General features: G+C 45.6%; 1 protein-coding gene across 3 annotated transcripts in view; it reads right to left on the reverse strand.

The window, feature by feature from the left end:
- The window catches only part of LOC115161808 (histone-lysine N-methyltransferase NSD2), a 67,499-nt gene that overhangs the window by 31,576 nt on the left and 12,008 nt on the right, over positions 1 to 23,915 (reverse strand). For 2 of the 3 annotated variants that reach the window (XR_003869426.1, XM_029712585.1), the window contains exons 5-10: positions 17,454 to 17,828; positions 17,132 to 17,273; positions 4,408 to 5,324; positions 3,988 to 4,302; positions 2,592 to 2,718; positions 1,611 to 1,799 (exon numbers count right to left, since the gene is read on the reverse strand). Coding sequence is in view for 2 of the 3 variants with exons in the window: in XM_029712585.1 (XP_029568445.1) it covers positions 1,611 to 1,799; positions 2,592 to 2,718; positions 3,988 to 4,302; positions 4,408 to 5,324; positions 17,132 to 17,273; positions 17,454 to 17,828 (2,065 nt within the window). In the remaining variant the exon portion in view is untranslated. The remainder of the gene's footprint in view (positions 1 to 1,610; positions 1,800 to 2,591; positions 2,719 to 3,987; positions 4,303 to 4,407; positions 5,325 to 17,131; positions 17,274 to 17,453; positions 17,829 to 23,915) is intronic. The other variant, XM_029712586.1, reaches the window with a different exon arrangement.

Here is a 23,915-nt window from a genome sequence, read left to right on the forward strand (position 1 = left end):
TCCTAGGGCTTCCACTACATGTCAACAGTCTTTAGAAAGAGTTTCAGGCTGGTTTTTGGAAAATTTTGCCAGAAAATGTAGTTTTTCTAGGTGGCTCCCATTTTGGCTGTAGTGTTTCCAAGCGCGTGAATGAGAGCGTGTTCTTTGGTATTTTTCTCTGGTAAAGACAATAACGATTCTCCGTCTTAAATTGTATCGTTTATTTGCGTATTAGGGTACCTATTGTTTGATTATAAACGTTGATTGACTTGTTTGGATAAGTTTATTGGAAATGTTTGGGATTCATTTTGTATGCATTTTGAAGGAGGGAAACCGAGTGGATTATTGACTGAAGCGCGCCAGCTAAATTTAGTTTTTATGGATATAAAGAAGGACATTATCGAACAAAAGGACCATTTGTAATGTAACTGGGACATTTTGGAGTGCCAACAGAAGAAGATCTTCAAAGGTAAGGCATTTATTATATCGCTATTTCTAACTTTCTGGTTGAAAATGATTTGTTATGCATTTGTGTGCTGGGCGCTGTCCTCAGATAATCGCATGGTTTTCTTTCGCCGTAAAGCCTTTTTGAAATCTGACATGGCAGCTGGATTAACAACAAATTCAGCTTTATTTTGATGTATTGCACTTGTGATTTCATGAAAGTTTAAAATTTATAGTAATTTAATTTTAATTTGGCGCTCTGCCATTTCACCGGAAATTGCCGAAATGGGACGGTAGCGTCCCACTAATCCACAAGAAGTTAAGTAATAAGGCCCGAGGGGCTGTGGTATATGGCTAATATACCACGGCTAAGGGCTGTTCTTAAGCACCACGTAACGCGGAGGTGCCTTATTGCTGTTATAAACTGGTTACCAACATAATTAAAGCAGTAAAAATGTTTTGCCATACCCGTGGTATACGGTCTGATATGGCTGTCAGCCAATCAGCATTCAGGGCTCGAACCACCCAGTTTATACTTATAAATAATCTCAGGGGAAGGGTTAGTATTTAGCGGTTAGGGCCCCAGTCTGCCTCACCCTGGGTAGCCTTGGGTTTGGAGTTGGGGTTTAGGGGGTAAATATAGGGTACTCTTACCCTTGGTAGCATTGGGTTAGGTTGTAGGGGTTAGTGCTCACCATTGGTAGCATTGGGTTAGGTTGTAGGGGTTAGTGCTCACCCTTGGTAGCATTGGGTTAGGTTGTAAGGGTTAGTGCTCACCCTTGGTAGCATTGGGTTAGGTTGTAGGGGTTAGTGCTCACCCTTGGTAGCATTGGGTTAGGTTGTAAGGGTTAGTGCTCACCCTTGGTAGCATTGGGTTAGGTTGTAAGGGTTAGTGCTCACCCTTGGTAGCATTGGGTTAGGTTGTAGGGGTTAGTGCTCACCCCTGGTAGCATTGGGTTAGGTTGTAAGGGTTAGTGCTCACCCTTGGTAGCATTGGGTTAGGTTGTAAGGGTTAGTGCTCACCCTTGGTAGCATTGGGTTAGGTTGTAGGGGTTAGTGCTCACCCCTGGTAGCATTGGGTTAGGTTGTAAGGGTTAGTGCTCACCCTTGGTAGCATTGGGTTAGGTTGTAGGGGTTAGTGCTCACCCTTGGTAGCATTGGGTTAGGTTGTAAGGGTTAGTGCTCACCCCTGGTAGCCTTGGGTTTGGAGTGGCAGCTGATGCAGGTATGAAGCGGGCAGTGGAAGCCCTTGTTGTCAAACACAGTGAGGGTATTGTTGCGGACGCAGGCTTCATGGTAGAACATCCCACAATGCTGCACGTTACAGCGATGCACCTGCCCCTCTGACAGCTTACAGCTGAAACACTGGTGCACCCCTGGAGAGAGAGAGAGAGGGGGGGGGGGGGGGGGGGGGGAGTCAGGGTTAACACTGGAGAGGAGAGAGGGAGTCAGGGTTAACACTGGAGAGGAGAGAGAGAGACAGGGTTAACACTGGAGAGAGAGAGAGAGAGAGGGAGTCAGGGTTAACACTGGAGAGGAGAGAGAGAGTCAGGGTTAACACTGGAGAGGGAGGGAGAGAGAGGGGGAGACAGGGTTAACACTGGAGAGGGAGGGAGAGAGATAGAGAGAGAGGGAGTCAGGGTTAACACTGGAGAGGAGAGAGAGGGGGGGGGAGTCAGGGTTAACACTGGAGAGGAGAGAGAGAGGGGGGGGAGTCAGGGTTAACACGAGAGAGGAGAGAGACAGGGTTAACACGAGTCAGAGAGAGAGAGAGAGAGAGAGAGAGAGAGGGGGGGGAGTCAGGGTTAACACGAGAGAGGAGAGAGACAGGGTTAACACGAGTCAGAGAGAGAGAGGGGGGGGAGTCAGGGTTAACGAGAGAGAGAGAGAGAGAGAGAGAGAGAGAGAGAGAGAGAGAGAGAGAGAGAGAGAGAGAGTGAGAGTGAGAGTGAGAGTGAGAGTGAGAGTGAGAGTGAGAGTGAGAGTGAGAGTGTGTGTGTGTCAGGGTTAACACTGGAGAGGAGAGATGGGGTTAACCTGTCACCAGTCATTACCTGAGCTGCTACAGGCAGGATGGGCTCCAGACAGGATGACCCTGAGGTGCAGTCTGGACAGAGCAGCCTGTCCTGTGGTTTGAGGGTGGATCCTAGACAGGATAGGTATCTTACCTGAGGTGCAGTCTGGACAGAGCAGCCTGTCCTGTGGTTTGAGGGTGGATCCTAGACAGGATAGGTGAAAGGACCCAGAACACGGACCCTCACATGGCACCACGTCCTCTCCAGCCTGCTCACACACCTACAACACACACAGCCAGCAGCACAGTGAACCCCACACCGACAACACACACACACCGTCAGCAACACATTGAACCCCACACCAACCCAGTCCCATTGAACTCCCCCCCAACCCAGTCCCATTGAACTCCCCCCCGACCCAGTCCCATTGAACTCCCCCCCCCCCCCCCAACCCAGTCCCATTGAACTCCCCCCCCAACCCAGTCCCATTGAACTCCCCCCCCAACCCAGTCCCATTGAACTCCCCCCCCCAACCCAGTCCCATTGAACTCCCCCCAACCCAGTCCCATTGAACTCCCCCCCAACCCAGTCCCATTGAAACCCCCCCCCAACCCAGCCCCATTGAAACCCCCCCCCAACCCAGCCCCATTGAAACCCCCCCAACCCAGCCCCATTTAAACCCCCCCCCAACCCAGCCCCATTGAAACCCCCCCCCAACCCAGCCCCATTGAAACTCCCCCCTAACCCAGCCCCATTGAAACTCCAGCCCCATTGAAACTCCCCCCCCAACCCAGCCCCATTGAAACTCCCCCCCCCAACCCAGCCCCATTTAAACCCCCCCCCAACCCATTCCCATTGAAACTTCCCCCCAACCCAGTCCCATTGAAACTTCCCCCCAACCCAGTCCCATTGAAACTCCCCCCCAACCCATTCCCATTGAAACTTCCCCCCAACCCAGTCCCATTGAAACTCCTCCCCAACCCAGTCCCATTGAAACTTCCCCCCAACCCAGTCCCATTGAAACTCCCCCCCCAACCCAGTCCCATTGAAACTCCCCCCCAACCCAGTCCCATTGAAACTTCCCCCCAACCCAGTCCCATTGAAACTCCCCCCCCCAACCCAGTCCCATTGAAACTTCCCCCCAACCCAGTCCCATTGAAACTCCCCCCCCAACCCAGTCCCATTGAAACTTCCCCCCAACCCAGTCCCATTGAAACTCCCCCCCCAACCCAGTCCCATTGAAACTCCCCCCCAACCCAGTCCCATTGAAACTCCCCCCCCAACCCAGTCCCATTGAAACTCCCCCCCCAACCCAGTCCCATTGAAACTCCCCCCCCAACCCAGTCCCATTGAAACTTCCCCCCAACCCAGTCCCATTGAAACTTCCCCCCAACCCAGTCCCATTGAAACTCCTCCCCAACCCAGTCCCATTGAAACGCCTCCCCCCAACCCAGTCCCATTGAAACTCCTCCCCCCCCAACCCAGTCCCATTGAAACTCCTCCCCCAACCCAGCCCCAGGAGATGAGTGGAGACATTCTAGAGTCTCACCTGACAGACAAATTCCTTCTTGGGGCCTCCTCCGTTGGCTTTCTTGGCCCCGTTGGCCTGGTCTATGCTGTCACTGGGGGACTCTGGACGCTCCTCACTGGCAGAGCCCTCTGGCTCAGGACTGGCTGCTGCTCGCTTCCTCTTCTTGGCCTGGGAAGCTGCTGATTGGATGGCCAAGTCATGCCTCTTCCTGATTGGCTTAATCTTCTCTGGTTCTTTCTCTGGTGATTTAGAACAAGTGGATCCTTTGACTTCGTTCTCCGTTTTCCTTCTGTTTCTCTTCTTCGTGGGGGCGCAGGACTCTGCTGCCATAGCCTGGGGTTAGAGTTAGGAGAGGAAGATCAGACTCATCCTCATCCTCACAGGAACATCTAAAGGCAACATACCAGTAATAAACAGAGCCACTAATTATTAACTCACCTTCTGTTTGTCACCTACTCTAGGTTTCTTTTTGGGCTGTTGGTGCTTCTCCTCAGTCTCCTTTAGGGCTCGTTTACTGGGCTGTTGGTGGTTCTCCTCAGTCTCCTTTAGAGCTCGTTTACTGGGCTGTTGGTGCTTCTCCTCAGTCTCCTTTAGAGCTCGTTTACCGGGCTGTTGGTCCTTCTCCTCAGTCTCCTTTAGAGCTCGTTTACCGGGCTGTTGGTCCTTCTCCTCAGTCTCCTTTAGAGCTCGTTTACTGGGCTGTTGGTCCTTCTCCTCAGTCTCCTTTAGGGCTCGTTTACTGGGCTGTTGGTGGTTCTCCTCAGTCTCCTTTAGAGCTCGTTTACTGGGCTGTTGGTGCTTCTCCTCAGTCTCCTTTAGGGCTCGTTTACCGGGCTGTTGGTCCTTCTCCTCAGTCTCCTTTAGAGCTCGTTTACTGGGCTGTTGGTCCTTCTCCTCAGTCTCCTTTAGAGCTCGTTTACCGGGCTGTTGGTCCTTCTCCTCAGTCTCCTTTAGAGCTCGTTTACTGGGCTGTTGGTGCTTCTCCTCAGGCTCCTTTAGAGCTCGTTTACTGGGCTGTTGGTCCTTCTCCTCAGTCTCCTTTAGGGCTCGTTTACCGGGCTGTTGGTCCTTCTCCTCAGGCTCCTTTAGGGCTCGTTTACCGGGCTGTTGGTCCTTCTCCTCAGTCTCCTTTAGAGCTCGTTTACTGGGCTGTTGGTGCTTCTCCTCAGTCTCCTTTAGAGCTCGTTTACTGGGCTGTTGGTGCTTCTCCTCAGTCTCCTTTAGGGCTCGTTTACCGGGCTGTTGGTCCTTCTCCTCAGGCTCCTTTAGGGCTCGTTTACCGGGCTGTTGGTCCTTCTCCTCAGTCTCCTTTAGAGCTTGTTTACCGGGCTGCTGCTTCTGACGTTCCTTCCTTCCTGCAAACAGAGACAGGAGATGATAGGGGTGTGCCAAGTAGTTGGACAAAATGAGTATCACAACGGATATGGGCAATTTTATAGATACAACTATAGTGAGTATTTTTTGTAATTATCCGTGAACGGGAAACATTTCTTACGTCAGTCAAGCAAGGTGCTACGCGGTCTTAACTTAATCGGGGTAGGGGGCAGTATTTTCACATCCGGATGAAAAGCGTGCCCAGATTAAACTGCCTGCTACTCAGGCCCAAAAGCTAGAATATGCATATAATTAGTAGATTTGGATAGAAAACACTGACGTTTCTAAAACTGTTTGAATGATGTCTGAGTATAACAGAACTCATATGGCAGGCAAAACCTGAGAAAAATCCAACCAGGAAGTGGGAAATCTGAGGTTTGTAGTTTTTCCAGTGATTGCCTATCCAATATACAGTGTCTGGGGTCAGATTGCTCTTCCTAAGGCTTCCACTAGATGTCAACAGTCTTTAGAACGTTGTTTCAGGCTTCTATTGTAAAGGGGGAGAGAATAAGACCACCTAGAGTAAGTGGACCAGCTGAAAGCTATGAGTTGTTTATGGCGTGCACGGCCGTGTACACGAGCTCAGTTCCTTTTCATTTCTAAAGACAAAGGAATTGTCCGGTTGGAATATTATTGAAGATTTATGATAAAAACATCCTAAAGATTGATTCTATACATCATTTGACATGTTTCTACAAACTGTAATAGAACTTTGACTTTTCGTCTGGACTTAGTGCGCCTTGTGCATTTGGAATAGTGAACCTAACGCACGAACAAAATGGAGGTATTTGGACATAAAGATTAACTTTATCAAACAAAACAAACATTTATTGTGGAACTGGGATCCCTGGGAGTGCATTCCGATAAAGATCAAAAGGTAAGTGAATATTTATAACACTATTTATGACTTTTGTTGACTCCACAACATGGCGGGTATCTGTATGACTTGTTTTGGTGGCTGAGCGCTGTACTCAGATTAATCGCATGGTGTGCTTTCACCGTAAATCTTTTTTGAAATCTGACACAGCGGTTGCATTAAGGAGAAGTGTATCTATAATCCTATGCATAACACTTGTATCTTTCAAAGTTTATGATGAGTATTTCTGTAAATTGATGTGGCTCTCTGCAAAAATCACCGGATGTTTTTTAGAGGCAAAACATTCCTGAACATAACGCGCCAATGTAAACTGAGATTTTTGGATATAAATATGAACTTTATCGAACAAAACATACATGTATTGTGTAACATGAAGTCCTATGAGTGCCATCTGATGAAGATCATCAAAGGTTAGTGATTCATTTTATCTCTATTTCTGCTTTTTGTGACTCCTCTCTTTGGCTGGAAAATGGCTGTATGTTTTTTTTGTGACTAGGCACTGACCTAACATAATCGTATGGTTTGCTTTCGCCGTAAAGCCTTTTTGAAATCAGACACTGTGGCTGGATTAACAAGAAGTTTACCTTTAAAATGGTGTATAATACTTGTATGTTTGAGGAATTTTAATGAGATTTCTGTTGTTTTGAATTTAGCGCCCTGCAATTTCACTGGCGAGAAGTTAAATCTCCCCGAGCGGTTTCCCAAAACCAGCATTACTTAAGTAGCACTTCAAAAAGCTCATTATTTAAGTTGCAATTCAAAAACCTCATTATTTAGAACAGCAAAGAAAACAGAAAATATGCTTTTTGCCCTTTATACACAGATCTCTGCTAAACATATACTGCTCAAAAAAATAAAGGGAACACTTAAACAACACATCCTAGATCTGAATGAAATAAATCATCTTATTAAATACTTTTTTCTTTACATAGTTGAATGTGCTGACAACAAAATCACACAAAAATAATCAATGGAAATCCAATTTATCAACCCATGGAGGTCTGGATTTGGAGTCACACTCAAAATTAAAGTGGAAAACCACACTACAGGCTGATCCAACTTTGATGTAATGTCCTTAAAACAAGTCAAAATGAGGCTCAGTAGTGTGTATGGCCTCCACGTGCCTGTATGACCTCCCTACAACGCCTGGTCATGCTCCTGATGAGTTGGCGGATGGCCTCCTGAGGGATCTCCTCCCAGATCTGGACTAAAGCATCCGCCAACTCCTGGACAGTCTGTGGTGCAACGTGGCGTTGGTGGATGGAGCGAGACATGATGTCCCAGATGAGCTCAATTGGATTCAGGTCTGGGGAACGGGTGGGCCAGTCTATTGCATCAATGCCTTCCTCTTGCAGGAACTGCTGACACACTCCAGCCACATGAGGTCTAGCATTGTCTTGCATTAGGAGGAACCCAGGGCCAACCGCACCAGCATATGGTCTCACAAGGGGTCTGAGGATCTCATCTCGGTACCTAATGGCAGTCAGGCTACCTCTGGCGAGCACATGGAGGGCTGTGTGGCCCCCCAAAGAAATGCCACCTCACACCATGACTGACCCACTGCCAAACCGGTCATGCTGGAGGATGTTGCAGGCAGCAGAACGTTCTCCACGGCGTCTCCAGACTCTGTCACGTCTGTCACGTGCTCAGTGTGAACCTGCTTTCATCTGTGAAGAGCACAGGGCGCCAGTGGCGAATTTGCCAATCTTGGTGTTCTCTGGCAAATGCCAAACGTCCTGCACGGTGTTGGGCTGTAAGCACAACCCCCACCTGTGGACGTCGGGCCCTCATACCACCCTCATGGAGTCTGTTTCTGACCGTTTGAGCAGACACATGCACATTTGTGGCCTGCTGGAGGTCATTTTGCAGGGCTCTGGCAGTGCTCCTCCTTGCACAAAGGCGGAGGTAGCGGTCCTGCTGCTGGGTTGTTGCCCTCCTACGACCTCCTCCACGTCTCCTGATGTACTGGCCTGTCTCCTGGTAGCACCTCCATGCTCTGGACACTACGCTGACAGACACAGCAAACCTTCTTGCCACAGCTCGCATTGATGTGCCATCCTGGATGAGCTGCACTACCTGAGCCACTTGTGTGGGTTGTAGACTCCGTCTCATGCTACCACTAGAGTGAAAGCACCGCCAGCATTCAAAAGTGACCAAAACATCAGCCAGGAAGCATAGGAACTGAGAAGTGGTCTGTGGTCCCCACCTGCAGAACCACTCCTTTATTGGGGGTGTCTTGCTAATTGCCTATAATTTCCGCCTGTTGTCTATTCCATTTGCACAACAGCATGTGAAATTTATTGTCAATCAGTGTTGCTTCCTAAGTGGACAGTTTGATTTCACAGAAGTGTGATTGACTTGGAGTTGTTTAAGTTTCCCTTTATTTTTTTGAGCAGTGTAGAATAAAGATCGTTATCGACCACCGATAACTTCAGAATGAAGTTGACTACAAATAATAATAGGTAACTGGGTGGGTGCTTATATTTGTCTTATTTCACGAATGTGTGAATTGGAAAGTTGTTTTTTGCATATCCCAACTCCTGAAGAAACTTGCCATTGGCCCAAAAGACCCATAAACCTATAAATGACCCATAAACTACAGATGCAGCCCAACAGAATGCTCTCAATGGTGCATCACCGCCTGGTACAGCAACCACATGGCTCTTCAGAGGGTGGTGCAGTCAGCCCAACGCATCAATGTGGGCACGCTGCCTGCCCTCCAGGATATTTACAGCACTCCGTGTCGAAGAAAGACCAAGAAGATATATTAAGGCCCTCGGTCATAATCCATATTTCATCAACTTCAAAATCAAATGGTGTCACATGCTCCGAATACATCAGTAGACCTTACCGTGACATGCTCACTGACGAGCCGTGACACGCTCCCTGACCTTACCGTGACATGCTCCCTGACCTTACCGTGACATGCTCCCTGACCTTACCGTGACATGCTCCCTGACCTTACCGTGACACGCTCCCTGACCTTACCGTGACACGCTCCCTGACCTTACCGTGACACGCTCCCTGACGAGCCATGACATGCTCCCTGACCTTACCGTGACATGCTCCCTGACGAGCCGTGACATGCTCCCTGACGAGCCGTGACATGCTCCCTGACGAGCCGTGACATGCTCCCTGACGAGCCGTGACATGCTCCCTGACGAGCCGTGACATGCTCCCTGACGAGCCGTGACATGCTCCCTGACCTTACCGTGACACGCTCCCTGACGAGCCGTGACATGCTCCCTGACCTTACTGTGACATGCTCCCTGACGAGCCGTGACATGCTCCCTGACGAGCCGTGACATGCTCACTGACGAGCTGTTTTTCAACAAAGCAGAGTTGAAAAGTAAGAAAATTAGCTAAATAGTAACAGTAAAATAGCAATAATGAGACTATATAGAAAGAGTACCAGTATCGAGTCAATGGTCAGGGTTACCAGGTAGCTAAGGTAATTGAGGTAATAAACTCAGCAAAAAAAGAAACGTCCCTTTATCAGGACCCTGTCTTTCAAAGAATTCGTAAAAATCCAAATAACTTCACAGATCTTCATTGTAAAGGGTTTAAACACTGTTTCCAATGCTTGTTCAAATAACCATAAACAATTCATGAACATGCACCTGTGGAACGGTCGTTAAGACACTAACAGCTTACAGACAGTAGGCAATTTAAAGTCAGTTATAAAAACTTAGGACAATAAAGAGGCCTTTCTACTGACTCTGAAAAACACCAAAAGAAAGATGCCTGGGTCCCTGGTCATCTGCGTGAATGTGCCTTAGACATGCTGCAAGGAGGCATGAGGACTGCAGATGTGGCCAGGGCAATAAATTGCAATGTCTGTACTGTGAAACGCCTACACTGTGAAACGCCTACAGGGAGACAGGATAGACAGCTGATCATCCTCGCAGTGGCAGACCACGTGTAACAACACCTGCACAGGATCGGTACATCCGAACATCACACCTGCGGGACAGAATCAGGATGGCAACAACTGCCCGAGTTACACCAGTAACGCACAATCCCTCCATCAGTGCTCAGACTGTCCACAATAGGCTCAGAGAGGCTGGACTGAGGGCTTGTAGGCCTGTTCTAAGGCAGGTCCTCACCAGACATCACCGGCAACAACATCTCCTATGGGCACAAACCCACCGTCGCTGGACCAGACAGGACTGGCAAAAGGTGCTCTTCACTGACGAGGCGCGGTTTTGTCTCACCAGGGGTGATGGTTGGTTTCGCGTTTATCGTCGAAGGAATGAGCGTTACACCGAGGCCTGTACTCTGGAGCAGGATCAATTTGGAGGTGGAGGGTCCGTCATGGTCTGGGGAGGTGTGTCACAGCATCATCGGACTGAGCTTGTTGCCATTGCAGGCAATCTCAACGCTGTGCGTTACAGGGAAGACATCCTCCTCCCTCATGTGGTACCCTTCCTGCAGGCTCATCCTGATATGACCCTCCAGCATGACAATGCTACCAGCCATACTGCTCGTCAGTGTTCTGCCAAGGCCAGCGAAGAGCCCGGATCTCAATCCCATTGAGCATGTCTGGGACCTGTTGGATCGGAGAGTGAGGGCTAGGGCCATTCCCCCCAGAAATGTCCGGGAACTTGCAGGTGCCTTGGTGGAAGAGTGGGACAACATCCCACAGCAAGAACTGGCAAATCTGGTGCAGTCCATGAGGAAGCGATGCACTGCAGTACTTAATGCAGCTGGTGGTCACACCAGATACTGACTGTTACTTTTGATTTTGACCCCCCCTTTGTTCAGGGACACATTATTCAATTTTTGTTAGTCACATGTCTGTGGAACTTGTTCAGTTTATGTCTCAGTTCTTGAATCTTGTTATATTCATACAAATATTTACACATGTTAAGTTTGCTGAAAATAAACGCAGTTGACAGTGAGAGGACGTTTCTTTTTTTCCTGAGTTTATGTGCATGTAGGTAGGGATAAAAGTGACCAGGCAATCAGGATAGATAATATACCAAGTCACAGCAGCGTATGTCAAGAGTGTATGTCTGAGCGTGTGTCTGTGGCGTCAATAGGCATGTGTTTGTGTTTTGTTTTTGTGTGAGCGTATGTAGTGTGTGTGTGCATAGAGCAGGTGCCAGAGAGTCAGTGTACCATGATGGGGCCTTGGCGACGTGAGTGGAACCATGATGGGGCCTTGGCGACGTGAGCGGAACCATGATGGGGCCTTGGCGACGTGAGCGGAACCATGATGGGGCCTTGGCGACGTGAGCGGACCATGATGGGGCTTTAGTGATGTATGCTTAACAAGTGACAAACGTTGCATGGACTTACTCGCGTGCAATAATAGTGTTTAACATGATTTTTTAAATGACTACCTCATCTCTGTACCCCAAACATACAGATAATTATAAGGTCCCTCAGTCGAGCTACACATTTTAAGCACAGATTCAACCACAAAGACCTGGGAGGTTTTCCAAAGGTTCGCAAAGAAGGGCACCTAAGCAGACATTGAATATCCCTTTGAGCATGGAAAAGTTAATTTCACTTTGGATGGTGTATCAATACACCCAGTCACTACAAAGATACAGGCGTCCTTCCTAACTCCGTTGCCGGAGAGAAAGAAAAAGGCTGACGGATTTCAGAGCTACAGTTGAATGGCTGTGATAGGAGAAAACTGAGGATGGATCAACAACATTGTAGTTACGCCACGATACTAACAAGCCACTGGGGTCTGACAATCTGGATGGAAAAATACTGAAGATAAGAGCGGACGATATTGCCACATCTTCAATTTAAGCCTACTGGAAAGTGTCACCTCAACTTAACTTGTTAAGCCCTCAGGCCTGGAGGGAAGCTAAAGTCCAGGTCATCTATAAGTCTTTGCTCGGTAAAGCTCTGCCTTATCTCAGCGCACTGGTCACCATAGCAACACCCACCTGTAGCACACACTCCCAGCAGGTATATTTCACTGGTCATCCCCAAAGCCAACGCCTACTTTGGCCGCCTTTCCTTCCAGTTCTCTACTGCCAATGACTGGAACGAATTGCAAAAATCACTCTAGTTGGAGACTTCTATCTCCCTTGCTAACTTCAAGCATCGGCTGTCAGAGAAGCTTACCAATCGCTGCAGCTGTACACAGCCCATCTGTAAATAGCCCATCCAACCAACTACCTACCTCATCCCCATATTGTGTTTGTTTTTTTCTGCTCTTTTGCACACCAGTATTTCTACTTGCTCATCCTCATCTGCACATCTATCACTCCAGTGTTAATTGCTAAATTGTAATTACTTCGCCACTATGTCCTATTTATTGCCTTACCTCCTTACTTCATTTGCACACACTATACAGATTTTCTATTGTGTTATTGACTGTATGTTTGTTTATGTGTAACTCGGTGTTGTTTTTGTCGCACTGCTTTGCTTTATCTTGGCCAGGTCGCAGTTGTAAATGAGAACTTGTTCTCAACTGGCCTACCTGGTTAAATAAAGGTGAGATAAAATAAACAAAAATTCCGCTACATAAGAATAATAAAGCCCCCTTTACTGGCTCAAATAGCCGACCAATCAGCCTGTTACCAAGCCTTAGTAAACTTCTGAAAAAAATGGTGTTTGACCAGGTACAATGCTATTTTACAGCAAACAAATTGACAACAGGACAATCAACAAGCACAGCACTTACACATGCCTGATGATTGGCTGAGAGAAATAGATTATAAAAAGATTGTGGGGGCTGTCTTGTTAGACTTTAGTGCAGCTTTTGACATTATTGATCATAGTCTGCTGCTGGAAAAACTTGTGTGTTATGGCTTTACACCCCCTGCTATAATGTGGATAAATAGATTATTGTCTAACAGAACACAGAGGGTTTTCTTTTATGGAAGCCTCTCAAACAGGAATTCCCCAGGGTAGCCGTTTAGGCCCATTATCTTTTCAATCTTTACTAACGACATGCTACTGACTTTGAGGTGTTGGCTTCGGGGTAAACTTTGAACATTGCTAAACACAGAAGCATAGTATATAAAAGGAGTGGAAGAGTGGTTTTATGTCAGAGGTTAAATGGTTCTCTGTAGAAAGACAAATGGCTTTGGAATGTGTTGGGTGGACGGGAGGTGGTCACAGGATTGCTATAGGGGAAGCGGATGACAACACATCAGCTACTACAGCAACTGACTGCAACACTTAAAGGAGCTGCAGTTAGTTTCAATAATCATTACTATGATTATTATTATTTGACCATGCTGGTCATTTACGAACATTTTAACATCTTGACCATGTTCTGTTATAATATCCACCCGGCACAGCCAGAAGAGGACTGGCCACCCCTCATAGCCTGGTTCCTCTCTAGGTTTCTTCCTAGGTTTTTGGCCTTTCTCAGGAGTTTTTCCTAGGGAGTTTTTCCCAGCCACCGTGCTTCTTTCACATGCATTGCTTGCTGTTTGGGGTTTTAGGCTGGGTTTCTGTACAGCACTTTGAGATTTCAGCTGATGTACAAAGGGCTATATAAATAAATTTGATTTGATTTTGATTTCAGAATAGGTAGCAAGGAATAAGTTAATCATAAATATTTCCAAAACTAAAAGCATTTTATTTGGGACAAATCATTCACTAAACCCTAAACCTCAACTACATCCGGTAATGAATAATGTGGAAATTTAACAAGTTGAGGTGACTAAACTTCTTGAAGTAACCCTGGATTTTGAACGGTCGTTGTCAAAACATTGATACAGCCGTAGCTACGATGGGGAGAAGTCTGTACATAATAAAGCGCGACCTTCTTAACGCTATCAACAAGACAGGTCCTAGTTTCTTCGCACCTAAACTACTGTTCAGTAGTGTGGTCAGGTGCCACAAAGGATGACCTCGGAAAATTGCAGTTGGCTCAGAACAGGGCAGCACGGCTGACCCTTAAAAGTATACGGTGAGCTAACATTAATGATATGCATGTCAATCGCTCATGGCTCAAAGTGGAAGAGATATTGACATCACCACTACTTGTTTTTGTAAGAAGTGTTGATAACATTTACATTTTAGTCATTTAGCAGATGCTCTTATCCAGAGCGACTTACAGTAGTGAATGCATACATTTTTTTCTCCGTACTGGTCCCCCGTGGGAATCGAACCCACAACCCTGGCGTTGCAAACACCATGCTCTACCAACTGAGCCACACGGGACCACAAGCTGAATGTACCGATATGTCTGTTTAAACTACTAGCACACAGCTCGGACACCCATACATACCACCAGAGTAGAGGTCGACTGATTTATCAGCATGGCCGATTAATTAGGGCCGATTTCAAATTTTCATAACAAAATCGGTAATCTGCCTTTTTGGACGCCAATTATATTGCAAACCACGAGGAGACCACGTGGCAGGCTGACCACCTGTTACGCGAGTGCAGCATCAAAAGGACCTTGTGGCTGCAAGGAGCCAAGGTAAGTTGCTAGCTCGCATTAAACTTATCTTATAAAAAAAACAATCAATCTTCACATAATCACTAGTTAACTAAACATGGTTGATGATATTACTGTTAACTATCTTGTTCTGTTAGTTAACCTAACTAGCTTGTAGTCCTATAATTCCTACAACCTAAAACTTCTTACCTGGGAATATTGAAGACTCATGTTAAAAGGAACCACCAGCACTTTTACTTTCTTCTCCAACACTTTGTTTTTGCATTATTTAAACCAAATTGAACATGTTTCATTATTTATTTGAGACTAAATTAATTTTATGTATTATATTAAGTTAATTGTTCACTCAATATTGTTGTAATTGTCATTTATTACAAATATATATACAGTTGAAGTCGGAAGTTTTACCTTTACCAAATACATTTAAACTCAGTTTTTCACAATTCCTGACATTTAATCCTAGTAAAAATTCCCTGTCTTAGGTCAGTTAGGATCAACACTTTATTTTAAGAATGTGAAATGTCAGAATAATAGTTGAGAGAATGATTTATTTCAGCTTTTATTCATTTCATCACATTCCCAGTGGGTCAGAAGTTTACATACACTCAATTAGTATTTGGTAGCATTGCCTTTAAATTGTTTCATTTGGGTCAAATGTTTTGGGTTGCCTTCCACAAGCTTCCTACAATAAGTTGGGTGAATTTTGGCCCATTCCTCCTGACAGAGCTGCTGCAACTGAGTCAGGTTTGTAGGCCTCCTTGCTCGCACAAGCTTTTTCAGTTCCGCCCACAAATTTTCTATAGGATTGAGGTCAGGGCTTTGTGATGGCCACTCCAATACCTTGACTTTGTTGTCCTTAAGCCATTTTGCCACAACTTTGGGAGTATGCTTGGGGTCATTGTACATTTGGAAGACCCATTTGCGACCAAGCTTTAACTTCCTGACTGATGTCTTGAGATGTTGCTTCAATATATTCACATAATTTTCCTGCCTCATGATGCCATCTATTTTGTGAAGTGCACCAGTCCCTCCTGCAGCAAAGCACCCCCACAACATGATGCTGCCACCCCCGTGCTTCACGGTTGGGATGGTGTTCTTCAGCTTGCAAGCCTCCCCCTTTTTCCTCCGAACATAACGATGGTCATTATGACCAAACAGTTCTATTTCATCAGACCAGAGGACATTTCTCCAAAAAGTATGATCTTTGTCCCCATGTGTAGTTGCAAAACGTAGTCTGGCTTTTTTATGGCGGTTTTGGAGCAGCGGCTTCTTCCTTGCTGAGCGGTCTTTCAATTTATGTTGATATAGGACTTGTTTTACTGTGGATATAGATACTTTTGTACCCGTTTCCTCCAGCATCTTCACAAGGTCCTTTGCTGCTGTTCTGGGATTGATTTGCACTTTTCGCACCAAAGTACGTTCATCTCTAGGAGACAGAACGCGTCTCCTTCCTGAGCGGTATGACGGCTGTGTGGTCCCATGGTGTTTATACTTGCGTACTATTGTTTGTCCAGATGAACGTGGTACCTTCAGGCATTTGGAAATTGCTCCCAAGGATGAACCAGACTTGTGGAGGTCTACAATTGTTTTTCTGAGGTCTTGGCTGATTTCTTTTGATTTTCCCATGATGTCAAAAAAAGAGGCACTGAGTTTGAAGGTAGGCCTTGAAATACATCCACAGGTACACCTCCAATTGACTCAAATGATGTCAATTAGCATATCAGAAGCTTCTAAAGCCAGGACATCATTTTCGGGAATTTTCCAAGCTGTTTAAAGGCACAGTCAACTTAGTGTATGTAAACTTCTGACCCACTGGAATAGTGATACTGTGAATTATAAGTGAAATAATCTGTCTGTAAACAATTGTTGGAAAAATGAATTGTGTCATGCACAAAGTAAATATCCTAACCGACTTGCCAAAACTATAGTTTGTTAACAAGAAATGTGTGGAATGGTTGAAAAACAAGTTTTAATGACTCCAACCTAAGTGTATGTAAACTTCAGACTTCAACTGTATACTGTATATGTATGCGGAGAAGAAAGTAAAAGAAAGTATAAATATATGTGCTGTTTGACCCAGTGGGTGAATAAACTTGGTTTGAGCTTTTCCTAGTCATCCGTTTGAGTTTTTACTCTGTTGAGAACCTAACAAGAGGCCCTATGGAAGTAATGGACCAAGTTGATATCAACAACAGCTCACCTTTGGGATCTTCCTTCAGCTGTTCTTTAATCAAATAAATGTTTATGTTAAAACAGCACATTTCAGACATGGAATGCAACGCAATGTGCTTCACAGGAAAAAAACTATCAAAATAAAATCTGAAATATTTACTACACACCAAACAGATGTAAACAAAAGAATGACAAAACCTGAACGACAAAAAAATGAGAAGTGTCTTAATATTGGAACCTTTCTTAGCTAGAGGAAGAAGACACGCATTAGCTGACAACTAGTTTAAGTAAGCTAAATAATACCTATAAACTGACCACAGAGAAACAGACGATATGTTGATATGACCCTAACTTACCTATAGCTGTAGGTGATGGGGTTTCTGCAACGTCTGTTGTCACAATAACCACTTTGGATCTCTTCCTCTCAGTTTTCAGTTTGGACCTTTTCTGGTTCTGAGATTCAAGTAGTTCAGTCTCTGAGGTGGTGGAGAGGCCATCCTACAAACATGTTATTTCAAACTTAGGACAACACAAAGATCAGCAGAAACACCCTAGAAAGTGACTGTTTTAACGCTTGAAACCCAATTTTAAACCTATCAATACATTGGTCTGTAAATAACGTACTACACAGACCATGAACATTGAGCTAAGAAGCAGTATATGCTAGTTATTCCAGACCTGAAACGACATCTGTGTTGGTCCTTTAGGGAAGACCACGATGTTAGCTTTCTTTTTCTGTGTAAAAGTAGTCTGCTTCCGTTTCCCATCTGTTTTTCTGGGGCCTCCTCTCTTCTTCCCCAGGGAAGTGCTGCTGCCTGACTGGGGGCTCAGCCTGGATGGTCCCTGTTCCAGGTCTGGTACAGAATAAGGGCCAGGCTCTGCAGGGTAAAGCTTAGCCAGCACGCGAGGGTTGAGGTGTGGTCCGCCACTATCGTGGGTAAAGGTGTACTTGACCAGGCGTTCCTCCAGGGCCAGGCAGGCAGCCTCCTTGGCCTGAGTGATGCCCTCCACCCACTGGGCACGGACCTTGCAAGGAACGGACGGAGTGGTACTCTGAGGACAGAGGACAGTAGAGCTCAGAATTACTAGTGGAAGACAGTTAATGTTAGGGCTGGACAAAATATCTAAATCATTTGAATTAATGTTCGAAACGCCTGTATTGTAAGAATCAAGTGTTCTACTTTGTTATCAAGCGAATACAGTGCCATCAGAAAGAACTCAGACCCCTTGACTTTTCCCACATCTTGTTACAGCCTTATTCTAACATGGATTAAATACATGTTTTCCCGCAGCAATCTACACCCAATACCCCAAAATGACAAAGCAAAAACAGATTTTTAGAAATGTTAGCGAATTTATAAAAAATAAAACACCTTATTTACATAACTATTCAGACCCTTTGATATGCGACTCAATATTGAGCTCAGGTGCATCCTGTTTCCATTGATCATCCTTGAGATGTTTCTACAACTTGATTGGAGTCCACCTGTGGTAAACTCAATTGATGGGACATTTGGAAAGTCACACACCTGTCTATAAGGTCCCACAGTTGACAGTGCATGTCAGAGCAAAAACCAAGCCATGAGGTCGAAGGAATTGTCTGTAGAGCTCCAAGACAGGATTGTGACGAGGCACAGATCTGGGGAAGGGTACCAAAAATCTTCTGCAGCATTGAAGGTCCCCAAGAACACAGTGGCCTCCATCATTCTTAAATGGAAGAAGTTTTTAGACCACCAAGACTCTTCCTAGAGCTGGCTGCCTGGCCAAACTGAGCAATTGGGGAGAAGGGCCTTGGTCAGGGAGGTGACCAAGAACCCGATGGTCACTCCGACAGAGATCCTGAGATCGTCTGTGGAGATGGAAGAACCTTCCAGAAAGACAACTTCCTCTACCATAAAGGTCTGATTGGTGGAGAGCAGCAGAGGGGCACTCCTCTGTAAAAGGAACATGACCGACGGCCAAAAAGCACCTGAAGGACTCTCAGACCACGAGAAACAAGAGTCTCTGTTCTGATGAAACCAAGATTCAACTCTTTGGCCTGAATGCCAAGCTTCACGTCTGGTAGAAACCTGGCACCATCTCTTCCGGCAGGGACTGGGAGACTAGTCAGGATCGAGGCAAAGATGAACAGCGCAAAGTACAGAGATCCTTGATGGAAACATGCTCCAGAGCGTTCAGGACCTCAGACTGGGGCGAAGGTTCACCTTCCAACAGGACAACGACCCTAAGCACACAGCCAAGACAATGTAGGAGTGGCTTTGGGACAAGTCTCTGAATGTCCTTAATTGGCCCAGCCAGAGACCGGACTTGAACCCGATCAAACATTTTTGTAGAGTTTTTTTTATTTAACCTTTATTTAACTAGGCAAGTCAGTTAAGAACAAATTCTTATTTACAATGACAGCCTATGAACAGTGATTTAACTGCTTTGTTCAGGGGCAGAACGACAAATATTTACCTGGTCAGCTCGGGTATTCGATCAAGCAACCTTTCGGTTACTGGCCCAATGCTCTAACCACTAGGCCACCTGAAAATAGCTGTGCAGCAATGCGCCCGATCCAACCTGACAGAGCTTGAGAGGATCTGCAGAGAAGAATGGGAGAAACTCCCCAAATACCTGTGAACCAAGCTTGTAGCGTCATACCCAAGACTAGAGGCTGTAATCGCTGCCAAAGGTGCTTCAACAAAGTACTGAGTAAAGGGTCGGAATACTTAAGTAAATGTAATATTTCAGTGTTTTGTTTTTTTATATTTTTTAAAACTTCTAAAAACCTGTTTTTGTTTTGTCATGTTACTGTACCACATGACCACTACGTCGCCGTACCACATGACCACTACGTCGCTGTACCACATGACCACTACGTCGCCGTACCACATGACCACTACGTCGCCGTACCACATGACCACTACGTCGCTGTACCACATGGCCACTACGTCGCTGTACCACATGACCACTACGTCGCTGTACCACATGACCACTACGTCGCTGTACCACATGACCACTACGTCGCTGTACCACATGGCATTATAATTACTATGTTACTATACCACATGAAGCAGGAAGCACCAGTGACTAGATCAATAAAAAAAGTGTTCAGATGAAGCAGATGCTAAGCTACAGGACTGTTTTTCTAGCACAGACTGGAATATGTTCCGGGATTCCTCCGATGGCATTGAGGAGCACACCACATCAGTCACTGGCTTCATCAATAAGTGCATCAATGACGTCGACCCCACAGTGACCGTACATACATACCCCAACCAGAAGCCATGGATTACAGGCAACATTCACACTGAGCTAATGGCTATAGCTGCCGTTTTCAAGGAGCGGGACACTAACCCGGAAACTTATAAGAAATCCCGCTATGCCCTCCGACAAACCATCAAACAGGCAAAGCATCAATACAGGACTAAAATCGAATCCTACTACACCGGCTCCAATGTTTGGTGTGGAAGGGCTTGCAAACCATTAGACTACAAAGGGGAGCACAGCCGAGAACTGCCCAGTGACACGAGCCTACCAGACGAGCTAAAAATTACTTCTATGCTTGCTTCGAGGCAAATAACACTAAAACATGCATGAGAGCACCAGATGTTCCCGGAAGACAGTGTGATCACACTCTCTGCAGCCGATGTGAGTAAGACCTTTAAGCAGGTCAACATTCACAAGGCCGCAGGGCCAGACGGATTACCAGGACGTGTACTGCGAGCACACGAGCTACTCTCTTCTCTGTATACATCAATGATGTTGCTTTTGCTGCTGGTGATTCTCTGATCCACCTCTACGCAGACGACACCATTCTGTATACTTCTGGCCCCTCTTTGGACACTTAACTAACCTCCAGATGAGCTTCAATGCCATACAACTCTCCTTCCGTGGCCTCCAACTGCTCTTAAACGCAAGTAAAACTAAATGCATGCTATTCAAATCGGTCACTGCCCGCACCTGCTCGCCCGTCCAGCATCACTACTCTGGACGGCTCTGACTTAGAATACGTGGACAACTACAAATACCTGGGTGTCTGGTTTGACTGTAAACTCGCCTTCCAGACTCACATTAAGCATCTCCAATCCAAAATTAAATCTAGAATCGTCTTCCTATATCGCAACAAAGCATCCTTCACTCATGCTGCCAAACATACCCTCGTAAAACTGACCATCCTTCCCCAGAGCTGTCCCTCGACACAATCCTGTCTCGGAGCTCTACGGACAATTCCTTTGACCTCATTTATTTTTTAAAGTTTACACCTTTTCTCCCCAATTTCGTGGTATCCAATTGGAAGTTCCAGTCTTGTCTCATCGCTACGACGACACGAGAGAGAGAGGAGAGAGAGAGAGAGAGGCGAAGGTCGAGAGCCATGCGTCCTCCGAAACACAACTCAACCAAGCCGCACTGCTTCTTGACAGAATCCCCACTTAACCCGGAAGCCAGCCCCACCAATGTGTCGGAGGAAACACCGTACACCTGGCAACCGTGTCAGCGTGTACTGCACCCGGCCCGCCACAGGACTTGTTAGTGCGCGATGGGACAAGGACATCCCTGCCGGCCAAACCCTTCCCTAACCCGAACGACGACATTGGGCCAATTGTGCGCCGCACCATGGGTCTTCCGGTCGCGGCCAGCTGCGACAGAGCCTGGACTTTAACCAAGAATCGATGCAGTGCCTTAGACCGCTGTGCCACTCAGGAGGCCTTCATGGCTTGGTTTTTGCTCTGACATGCACTGTCAACTGTGGGACCTTATATAGACAGGTGTGTGCCTTCCCAAATCATGTCCAATCAATTTAATTTAACACAGGTGGACTCCAAACAAGTTGTAGAAACATCTCAAGCATGACCAATGGAAACAGGATGCACCGGAGTTCCATTTCGAGTCTCATAGCAAAGGGTCTGAATACTTATGTAAACAAGATGTTTTTTGTTTTTTATATGAATTTGCAAAACTTCCTAAAAACCCATTTTCGCTTTGTCATTATGGGGTATTGTGATGTGATTATGGGGTATTGTGATGTGATTATGGGGTATTGTGTGTTGATTGATGAGTCATATTTTTTAATCAATTTTAGAATAAGGCTGTAATGTATCAAAATGTGGAAAAAGGGAACGGGTCTGAATACTTCCCGAACGCCCTGTATATTCAGCCTGTTGGAACCATTGGTATAGACTCAGGTATAATTTCACAAGCTCTGAATTCATGATATTATTGCTGACTGTTTACATGGATTTGACCTTTAAATTGTACAACAAAGCTTATTTAGAGAACATTTTTTATATATATATATATATATATAGCCCCAGTTTTAGGCCATATCGCCCAACCCTAATTACTTAATTGGCAAAGCGGGCAAACTTAGGCAGGAAATGCCAACAACGAGCAGTGAGCCATCGTACTCATGCATTAAAAAAAAACTAATTATAAAAGAAAAGCATTGCAAGTTTGAATTTTGTAAAGTTAGTGTGGGAGATGTGCAAACATTGTTATCGATCAATAATGACAAACCTCCTGGCATTGACAACTTAGATGGAAAGCTACTGAGGATGGTAGCTGACTCTATAGCCACTCCTATCTGTCATATCTTAAATCTGAGCCTAGAGGGAAGTCTTTGTTCTCAGGCCTGGAGGGAAGACAAAGAAATCCTCTACCCAAGAGTGGTAAAGCGGCCTTTACTGGTTCTAACACCAGACCAATCACCTTGCTGCCAACACTTAGCAAACTGTTGGGAAAAAATGGTGTTTGACCAAATACAATGCTATCCCTCTGTAAACAAATTAACAACAAACTTTCAGCATGCTTATAGAGAAGGTCAGTCAATATGTACTGCACTGACACAAATGACTGATGATTGGTTGAAAGAGATTGATAATAATAAGATTGTGGGAGCTGTTCTGTTAGATTTCAGTGCAGCCTTTGATATTATTGACCATAACCTGTTGTTGAGAACTTGTGTGTTATGGCTTTTCAACCTCTGCCATATCGTGGATTCAGGGCAGCTCTCTAGGCCCTCTACTCTTCTGTTTTTACCAATGACCTGCCACTGGCATTGAACAAAGCCTGTGTGTCCATGTATGCTGATGATTCAACCATATACGCATCAGCAACCACAGCTAATGAAGTCACTGAAACTCTAAACAAAGAGTTTTAGTCTGTTTTGGAATGGGTGGCAAGTAATAAACTGGTCCTGAACATCGAAAACGAAGACATTGTATTTCGTACAAATCATTCCCTAAATTGTAGACCTCAGCTGAATCTGGTAATGAATGGTGTGGCTGTTGAACAAGTTCACTAAATTACTTGGCGTTACCTTAGATAGTAAACTCATGGTCAAAACCTAGAGATTCAACGGTAGTACAGATGGGGAGAGGTCTGTCCATAATAAAGTGATACTGTGCTTTTTTCGACACCACACTCCAGTCCTGCAGTCTCTAGTTTTAACTTATCTTGATTATTGTCCAGTCATGAGGTCAAGTGCTGCAAGGAAAGACCTAGTTAAGTTGCAGCTGGCCCAGAACAGAGAAGCACGTTTTACTCTTCATTGTAATCAGAAGGCTAATATTAATACTGTGTATGCCAGTCTGTCTTGGCTAAGAGTTGAGGAAATACTGACCTCGTCACTTCTTGTTTTTATAAGAAACAATGTGTTGGAAATTCCAAATTGTTTGCATAGTCAACTTACACACAGCACTGACCCCACCAGACATGCCACCAGGGGTCTTTTCACAGTCCCCAGGTCCAGAACTAATTCAAGGAAACGTGCAGTATTATACAGAGCAATAAGTGCATGGAACTGCCTGCCATCTTATATAGCGCAGGTGAGCGGCATACCTGGTTTCAAAACACAAATGAAGAAACACCCCCACACAACGCCTCTCCCAATGTGACCTACTTGTGTGTATGAACTAACATGTATGTGTGTGTATGAACTAACATTTGTGTGTGTGTGTGTATGAACTAACATGTATGTGTGTATGAACTAACATGTATGTGTGTATGAACTAACGTGGAACTGATAGATACACACACTACATGTTCATGTTTTTAAATGTACAGTGTAAAGTCTTTTGTCTGTAATGTATTTTTCGTCATGTGTCAGACCCCAGCAAGATTAGCTGTCCCCATTGGCGTTGACTAATGGAGACCCCA

Source organism: Salmo trutta, chromosome 25, assembly GCF_901001165.1.
Source record: "Salmo trutta chromosome 25, fSalTru1.1, whole genome shotgun sequence".
In the NCBI taxonomy this organism is placed as follows: domain Eukaryota; kingdom Metazoa; phylum Chordata; class Actinopteri; order Salmoniformes; family Salmonidae; genus Salmo; species Salmo trutta.